General features: G+C 47.8%; 1 protein-coding gene across 1 annotated transcript in view; it reads left to right on the top strand.

The window, feature by feature from the left end:
• ABCA4 (ATP binding cassette subfamily A member 4) overlaps positions 1-9146 on the top strand; it is a 109282-nt gene that overhangs the window by 32987 nt on the left and 67149 nt on the right. The window contains exons 12-15 of the mRNA XM_006021864.3: positions 5527-5732; positions 6378-6554; positions 8041-8045; positions 9145-9146. The exon at positions 9145-9146 is cut by the window's right edge and continues 216 nt beyond it. Of these exons, the coding sequence (XP_006021926.1) occupies positions 5527-5732; positions 6378-6554; positions 8041-8045; positions 9145-9146 (390 nt within the window). The remainder of the gene's footprint in view (positions 1-5526; positions 5733-6377; positions 6555-8040; positions 8046-9144) is intronic.

The raw sequence follows: 9146 nt of genomic DNA, 5'->3' as shown, positions 1-9146 counted from the left end.
TGATAGCCAAAGCACATAGGAGAATACTCTTCAGCTGTCATCCCACACTCTTCCCCCACACCCATGCAGGAGGAAGAAGAGAGAGGGGGGAAACTGAGCAATGTGGGATCCCAGATGGCTGCTGGAGTGTACAGATTTTTCAAGAAGTGCTTCAAAAGATGATCCTCATTTTTTAGGATAATTTTTGAGGCACTTCAGCCATTTTTGAAGTGCTTCTTTGGCAAGTCTGTACACTCACTGTTTAGAGTGCTTCAAACAACACGTCTGTCCAAGGCCAAAGAAATCAGTGGCTGACTGATCTGATTAATTCATGAGCGGATTAATTTAAAACAAGACAAATATGCATTACCTTGGGGATCAGCTCTCCTTTAACTGTCAGAAATACACACAGGCTTTGTGGACTCTGAAAGTGTTCTCAGAAATTCAGTTTAGGAGCTGTTTGAAATCAGCTGAAGTGCTAGTGCCAGAAAATCTCTGGAATCATTTTATAGCTTGGTTAGTTAAATTTCTCAAAAGCTTTAAAAATCGCTCCCACCATAAGGGCCTTATAGCTTCAACACCTCCAGTTCACCTGTTTGGCAGTTCAGATTTTGAGAGAATTTTCCTAGTGTTGTCAAGGCCACACAGCCCCCGTTTCCACACAAAGCAAGATACAGTGCAGATTCCTCTGATGACCTTGGTTCTAGGAGCATGTGTTAAAATAGCCAGTGGCTGTGGCAGGGATTCACAGCCACACTGTGCTCCCAAATCATGTCTTTGGGGCTTTGTGTGCTCCGCACTGAGGAAACAACCCAAGCACTTAGCATCATGTTCATCTTTACTCTCTCCATGAGATTTCTGTGTTGAACATGGCACTAGCTCTGCAGTTTGTACAGACTTGTCCTTGCCATCTAATGTCTCCCAACAGCAACACGTGCCCTCCTGACTGTGGTGATGGCTGTAATTCCTTTCTTCAGGGCTGCTGGATGAGCTACCCCTTTGCTCACAGCATATTCACAAGGCACCTGTAGCACTTGGCTTGCTATTTTGTGCAATTATCATCTTGTTACCTCCTTCTTTACCATAGTCTGGCTTCCTATAAAGTAATAAAAAAACCTAACTAACAAGGGATCCTAGCTACACCTTGGTTCTGCAGCTTTTGTCTGATTGTTATGGGCCAATAACTTTGGGAGTTACAATAAATGTATTGTCATCAAAGTACAGTAGGATACTGAGCAACAGTACTCCGATTAGCCACATGTTGTCACATGATGTCACATAGCGGGCCTTTAATCAAAATGCAAAAGAGACAGTTCTCAATATCTCCACCTCATACATGCCAAATTAAAGGCAAGAGATTTCATCCAAAAATATAGTAACCTTGCTAGCCAAACACTTTAACATGCGGCGTCTTTTTGCTATGCTGTATTTTCAGTCGTTTTGAGAGGTTATTGATAGCCATGGGTTTTCACACAGGGGTCAGTCCCAATTAGTGCAGTCATTCAGCATTCTACTATATTTAAGCTGTATCCAGTGAGGGATGGTAGGGTTTAGTGTCACAAACTCTGGGATGTGGAGCCTTTTGCTTCTTAGAGGTCATCTACACAACAGGCACTCTGATGTTGGAGGACCTGGGGTGAGGAATTTTGGAGATTCTGACAGCTATTCTATGAGGTGGGTTTTGCCATCTCTCTTTTGCTGCAAGTCGGACCAGATCTTGTACAATGTGGATCCTGAGGTATCAATGGAGAGAATAGGCCTCTCTGTGCATAATGCCAGTGGCTTGATTCCAGCTGTGGCCTGAACTCCTCTGGGTCTCCCTCCAGTAGTTTATGCCTCAAGCTCCTCTGAAATGAATGCTCTCAGCAGCTATTGAAGGGAGTGTTCTGGGAGCCCTCACTCAGGATGAACTTTCCCTCCCAGCACAGGGGACTTAGGCAGCTGCTGAGAGATGAAATTCGTTCTTTCTGGCACCAGCTTCCCTGACTGAAGTCCATGAGGTGCTGAGTATCCATCTCATTGACCTGAATAATTGGACTAGAAAGGAAATCTAGGATTACTTAGTGCCATGCACAGTCACAAGTTCAGAGGGAAGGCACACAGTCCAGGTGCTCCCAGTGTCTCTACTGCTACATGGTACAGTATATCTACCTGCTGAGTGGAAACCCCATGCTTCAGCAGGGTGTGTACATGGTTTGCTTGAGTGCACAGCAGTGACAGGCACAGGCTCCAGCGCTCCTGGGAGACAGTTAGGGTTTCACTGTATAAATAAATACTAGAGAGCTTTTTGAAATGCGGATTAATTCTGCCTCAGTAGCCTGGAACAACTCTGCCACAATTGTGTCAATGCACCTGCAGAAAGGATCCTGAGGGCTTATCTGTATGGGAAACTCCACCAGTTATACTACTCAGCTGGACCAGCACAGTTATACCAGTGAAACTCCCGGCGTGGGTGCTCTGAGTCGGGAATCAGAATGAGAGGCAAGGAAAACTTAACAGGATCCCTTTACACTGCCAAAAGTGTTTACACAACGCATAATGCCAGTATGTCTGCAGGAGGTTGGATAGATTTGCAGCTACCTGAATCAGAGGTGGTGTAAACTTTCATAAACAGAGGCTTACTTCATCAGAGGTCACAGCCCTTTGAAGTCATACCTTACCTTATTACCTGGAGGACCTGCAGCTGTTAGTCTGCACCAGAAACTAACCAGTCAACATGGTTATGAGGCCTGGGCAGGAACCCTTTGGAACAGCACACTGGACCCACAGTGCACACTATAGCACCACTGAACTTGATTCAGTGGGTGAGGTGCCTATGGCTGTCCTCCACTGACACCCTCACTATCACCAGCACCAAAGAAGCTAAGATGCATCTGTGTAACAGAAGATTTCCATACAGTACATGACAGCATAGGTGAGACCAATTAGTTTCAGGTGGAAGCACTTCCCAGGGAGAAGACAGGGTACAGGGGCCTTTGAGTTTACAGCTCCTATGGGCAAGGCAATGTTTTGTCAATACAGCTGTGTGAACATCAATAACAACACCTTGATGTACCTCCAAGACAATTAGCTTCTCTGTGGGGAATCTAATGGCTACTCTGATCTTTAAGAATTGCTTTAAGGACCCCTAATGCCAGAATAGGGCAGGGTCTTCAACGACTCTTTTACATTTTGCCCAGAGGATCAGAGTTTTCCATAGTCCCACACAATGAAGTCATGCCAGGTGGGGGGAAGTGGGGAAGGGGAGGGATCCCTTTACACCTATTTGCATTTTATTCTTCTGCCCCTTAACTTAAAGGTCCCCAACCCAATTCCCATAATTGTGCCTCAAAGGCCAGTCTGAGACTGGGCCCCTGTGAAAAAGTGAAAACATGATTCAGGGGTCAGTGTGTGCCACTGTTTGTAGGGGCCAGCCATAGCTTCACTTCCTTGAGTACAGATCTTGCAAGCACAGCCCTGGAGCAAGCTAACCCCAGGGAGGAGGAGTTGGAGGCTTGTCCAACTATTCCTCCCCACACCATCCAGTTCTACAGCAGGAAGCCCATACAGACTGTCCTAAAGGTCAGGTCAGCTGCCTTGGAGCAGGGAGTACTGCTCCTTCCCATCATTTTTAGCATGCACAAAACGTCTGAATTTGCACATGCAGAGTAGATTATATAATGATCCTCTCACAGTTTGTACAAGCATATCCAGGGTTTTGCATAAGCAATCCCTTCCTCCTCCTCCCCTTCCCCCCCAACACCCCCCCCCCCAAGCAATAACAACAAAACCCTATGGTACAATACTTGTAAATTTCCATTTTAAAAATCAGCTTTTTGATGTTCATAGCAGATGATGAGTCAAAGGAAAACTCTGCTGCTGCCATGTGTAAGAGCAGCCCAACTGAACAGTCCATGTCAGTTGCATTAACCAATAACTTTTTGCAGGATAATATTCAGCTTTTAGGAAAATGATGTGGTATATTATGATTTCTGAGGCAGGAAGGGGAACCAACAGCTCTACCTCCTTTTAACTCTTAGGCATAGGCGAAGGAAAAAAATATGATTGGGGGGGCTGAGTGCATGCACATGTGTACACATACCCCCCCCCCCCAGCAAGTAAGTATGTTGTGAGGAAGGGACAGGGGGCCAATGAAGGCCCCTGCAGTGAGGGAGGGAGTGGGGCAGAGACAGGGGCAGGGTCTGGGGTGAATGGGCCCCGGCGCTGGGCTGGGTCATGGGACAGTCGTAGCCTGGGCCACTTGTTTAGGAGCATGGTGGGGCTCCCGCTCCTGTGTGCGCCCCTGGGGCAGGCACAGGGGGTAAGTGCCCCCTTGATCTGTGTGCGGGATGGAGGCAAGCTGCCACTGTGGGCTGGGTTCCGCACCCCGCTGTCAGTGCTCTGGGAACCGCACGATGCCATGTGCCTCCTGCACGCTGGCTGCACCTCCTGCCCAGTGGTGGGAGGCACGTAGCAGCATGTGGCTGCCAGGGCACTGGCAGTGGGGTGCAAAGTCCAGCCTGCAGCCGGCCTCTGCCCCACACGCAGATTGGGGGGGCATGTGCAGCGGCAGGAGCCCCCCGCACCCGTGGATGAGCTGCCCGACCAGTGAGTGTTCCATGACCTGCCCCGGGGGCCTCGATCTGCACCCCCACTTCCCTCCCCTCCCCTGCACCCCTTCCCATCCACACATTTACTTGCTGAGCGACGCTCCACACACAGCCAGGCCGGGCTGAGTTCCTGGCCGCCTGCAATCTCTGGCTGCTTGACTCTGCCTCTCTCCACCCCCCACCCCTGCTGCAGCCACCTGGAGCCCATGCCCAGGCTGCCTGCATTTGGTGGGGCTAAATTCCCTTAGCCCTGCCCTTCCACGCCTATGCTCTTGGGTTAAAAGACTCATCAGCAGTGGCATTTTGATGCAATTTCCCTCCTCCTCCATTTTTCCCCCTGTGTTTTCCACTTTAAAACTAAATATTTAACTTACAGTTTTGCTCTGAACATTTCCAAGCTTCACCATCAGATCTCACTAGATCCTGTAACACCTGCAAGGGGCGCAGGGGGTGAACACTCTCTTCTCCTTTTTGGCTGATAGATTTGTTTGCTATCGCTGTCTGTAATTTCCAGGTGGTAGGTTTGGGCTACTCGCCATGCTGGTTTATCGAGATGAGGGCTCAGCTGTAGTATTGTCTTTATCTGGCTGGGGAGACATGCTTTAATGAGCTTTCTCCATTTTTTTTCAAGAATTTCACTCCTTGGCGTCTCCCAAATTCACTCTTGGTTACACATCTTAGGTTTGGGCTCTTTTTAAAGTGGTTGTTGCTTGTTTGAGCTTTGATTCACACAGTTTAATGTCCTAAGTTTATTATAAGAATTGGACCAAAATAGGGCATCTTCCAGAGAAACAGCCTTAGGCTCAATTCCTAAGCATTAAAGCTGAAAAATGACAGCTGCCTCAGAAATTAACTGACTTGCTTTCCTGTCCTATTGCTGACAAACTGTGTGTGTTTTCAGTGTATAACTCCAGCCACTTCATGCCCATAAAGCTGTCACCTTTGTGATTGTCTGCAGTGCTTGACCCTGGATAAATATGAAGGTCATGCTGATGAAACCCACCTGACACATCGTGCCCTTCACCTGCTGGAGGAAAACAGGTTTTGGGCTGGAGTTGTCTTTCCCGACATGCATCACATGACCAGCAAGGTGCCATCTCATGTGAAATACAAGATCCGGATGGACATAGATGCAGTGGAGAAAACAAATAAAATCAAAGACAGGTGAGTATTTCTGCTGATTTCAGCTGCTGTGCCAATGCTGAACCAGTATGCAAAATGGGGGAAATTCTCACCAGCATTTTGGGAGCTAGAGGGCCAGAGTCTGCTCTCAGGGACACATGCAAGATTTGACTGAATTCAGTGGTATGGCAACATGTAATACAAAGCAATTCATATACAGGTCCCAGTACCTGGCATGAACAACTAGGTCAAACAATGCATGGGTGCAGGACAGGAGACAATAAAGATGGGGTAGATGACTGCCCCATGGAGAAGGTGGCAAGAAGTTCCACATAAGCACATCTGCCCCACACACACTCCTTGTGCAGCAGAATGCACTGCTCCTGCGATACAGAGGTCTTCTGTCTCTGGGATTAGCTTCTAAAAGCAAGCGTGATTCCTTAGGTCTTACCTCCACAGAGAAACTGAATGGCATGGCTTAAGCAGAATAACTACTGTCATAGAGCTGTCCCAGTGTAACAGTCCCTTCTATCCTAAAACAGCTACTTAGCTTTAGTAGCTTAATTTCTGTATTTTGGGGCAATGAAGCCTGGCAGTCTATAAACAGGAAAAGACAACAATAGCAACAGCCCCCTTTGATAAAGTAATTGTCTGTGGGAGTGATTTCCATGTGGGTTTTCTTCTCAGGTACTGGGATCCTGGTCCAAGAGCTGACCCAGTGGAGGATTTACGTTACATCTGGGGAGGGTTTGCATATCTGCAAGACATGATTGAACATGGGATCATAAAGACTCAGACCAACACTGAAGTGCCAGCAGGAATCTACCTGCAGCAAATGCCCTATCCCTGCTTTGTAGATGATGTGTGAGTAAGAGAAGCTCGTGATCCTATTTCTGATAACTAATTGGGTGGCTGAGTGGTGCAACAGACTTTTAAGAGGATTGACTGTTTTTACCTTTGATCTTGCTTAGAGGCCAGAGAGAAATCCCAGGACTGTGGCATTAGTGAAATGCTCCATGGAGCCAGCAATATGCTTCCCTGTTTAAGACTGAGATAAGGAAGTTGAAGATAAAAAAGATTCAATACCATCAAACTTTAATAAGAGAGAGAGAACCAGGGCTTGGGGAAAAAGACTGGCAAAACTGTACTGCTGTAACCATTCTGGTTTAATTGCCTATGTGGAAACAGTATTCCAAAAAAGAGCAACATACTGAAGTAAAGTCACTGGATAGTTCTGCCAGTCAGTACCAGTTAACTGCAGAGTGCAGGGAGGTATGATTTGTGCTCCCATTTCCCACCCCGTGAATATCAGCCACTCCAACTGAAACCCGTGGAGTCAGGCCATTTTTTCCCACCAGCCAGCTGCAGAAATCCCATCCAGTCAAGGGTTTCTAAGGCCTGTCTCATGTAGCTATGGGTTGATACCTGAAATACAGAGAGACTTGGCTTTAGTTTTGACCTTTTCAGAGAGCCTAGTTAAAAATGGTTAAGCACTTTGGAAATCAGGTGCAGTGTACTGGCTATGAGATCCCATTGGCCCACTAGGAAAAAGCTCTCACAAGTGGCCAGAACAAATCCCCTTCCTGGCCCAGGTACATAAAACATTTCCTTTTGTTTCAACAGGCCAGGTTGCTTCCTGGGAGTTTTCAATGGAAATGTGATTTTTTTTCTGTCTGTTTTGCTGGGCAGGACAATCACATTAGCTCATGATAGAGTGAGGAGGAGCTTGGATCAGTCTGGAAACCCCCCCAAAAAATTTTGCTTTTTTCATTTGATCACCTTCAGTTTTCTGCTCCATAAACACTCTAGCTTTTGAGTCTTTTTCATTCAAACATCGGCATTACAAAACAGGTGCAAGGTGAAACTTGGGTATTACACAGAACATTACTCTTAGCTCCAAACACATATAAAGAGATCCCAGCAGGAAATATGGTAAAGTCTTTAAAGGGGACAAGAAGGCACAAGATTGTTGCAGTTGCATGAAAAAAGGCTCTGGTTGTAAGCTACTATTAGAAGAGAGAGGGGGCCCTCCAGCAGTCTGACACAATAGTGCTGAGTTCATTAGCTGACACTTACCCTCTGTAACAGTCTCAAGACTTTTCCAACGTTTCTAGCAGCATCCAGCTGCTTTTAATACTTGTATACTTATTTACTTAAAAACTGATGTTCAAAACCATGAGAGACAATGCTCCCAGGGTGTTCCCAGGGAGCTGTGCAGCTGGCAGTGATGGTGGTGGGGGGGGCTGCATGCCACCTGGCTGCCACTACACTGCCGCTGCTGCCCTATGGTCAGCCGCACAGCTCCGCAGGCATGGCTCCGCGGTGGCAGCGGCAGCGGCAGCACAGGGAGGTTTTGTACACAGCGGCCGTCACCGCTGGCACAGCTCCACAGGTCAGTGGCAGCGGCCACTGAGTGTGCGGCCCCCTTGCCCCCCACAGCCACCATTCCTTGCCGCTGCTGCAGAGCTGTGGCCACAGAGCCGTGCAGCCGGCCGCATGTGAGAGACACCTCTCACCCTCCCCATTCCCTGGCCAGCCAGTCGGGTGGCATGTGTGCGGCCTGCATATGACGGGCACCACCACACTGCTCCCTGCACCGCTCAGCAGCACTCCCTCAGCCCCCTTCCTCAGCCCTGCCCCTCAACCCCCAGCCCCACTTACCTCTAGGATCCAGGTGTGAAGGGTGAGTCTAAGACTGAACCTGACCTGAGCCCAGCCTTGGCTGACTCAGAGGCTCAGGCCCCGACCTTCCCCACCCCAGGGCTGGGAGTTTCTCGCCCTTTCTGCAATCAGCTCTTGCAGGCTGGAGCTGTGCAAGCCTGCAAGAGCTCTTTGCAAAAGCAGAGAATCCATGGATTTCTCTGCTAAAAGGGGAAATCCACATTTTCTCTGATAAAAACAGGGAATCCGTGGTTTTCTCCATTTTTCTGTGGGAAACAGAAAACCTGGATCCCTGCTGATCACCTTTCTCCCGCTCCCCCCAGCCCCAAGCAGCCTCTTGCAGGGTGAAACTCTGCCAACTTGCAAGGGGAACCTGTTGTTTCCTACTTTTTTCTATGATTTTCATTGTAATCGGTTACCACTGTCAAATGTCTTTGCAACCCCATTTTTTATCGTTGTGACCCCAAGATTGGCAATTGCTGACCTATGCTATTGTATGGAGTGAAATCTGTTCCCTACGTTGCCACAGATCTGTAGTAGAGCAGGTCATATGTCTTCTTTCTAAAGTAGAAATAACACTTCTCTACCTCAGGGGATGTAGCAAAGTACCATTTACAAAAGCACTTTGGGACCCCTATCAGACTGATCTTCAAAAGAACCAAAGGTTAGGCTCTGCTGAAAATGCATAAAAAATGCGAAGGGTTCTTAATACTCTTTGCCCCTTTTGCTTCCTTTTGTGCCAACCCTTTTTTGTTTTATATATGTTTCCCTTACTCTCTCCCTGCCTGGACAGCT

Source organism: Alligator sinensis, unplaced genomic scaffold, assembly GCF_000455745.1.
Source record: "Alligator sinensis unplaced genomic scaffold, ASM45574v1 scaffold199_1, whole genome shotgun sequence".
NCBI classification, from domain to species: Eukaryota; Metazoa; Chordata; order Crocodylia; family Alligatoridae; genus Alligator; species Alligator sinensis.
Note: the sequence above shows the minus strand (reverse complement) of the source record. Positions and strands in the feature narration are given on the sequence as shown.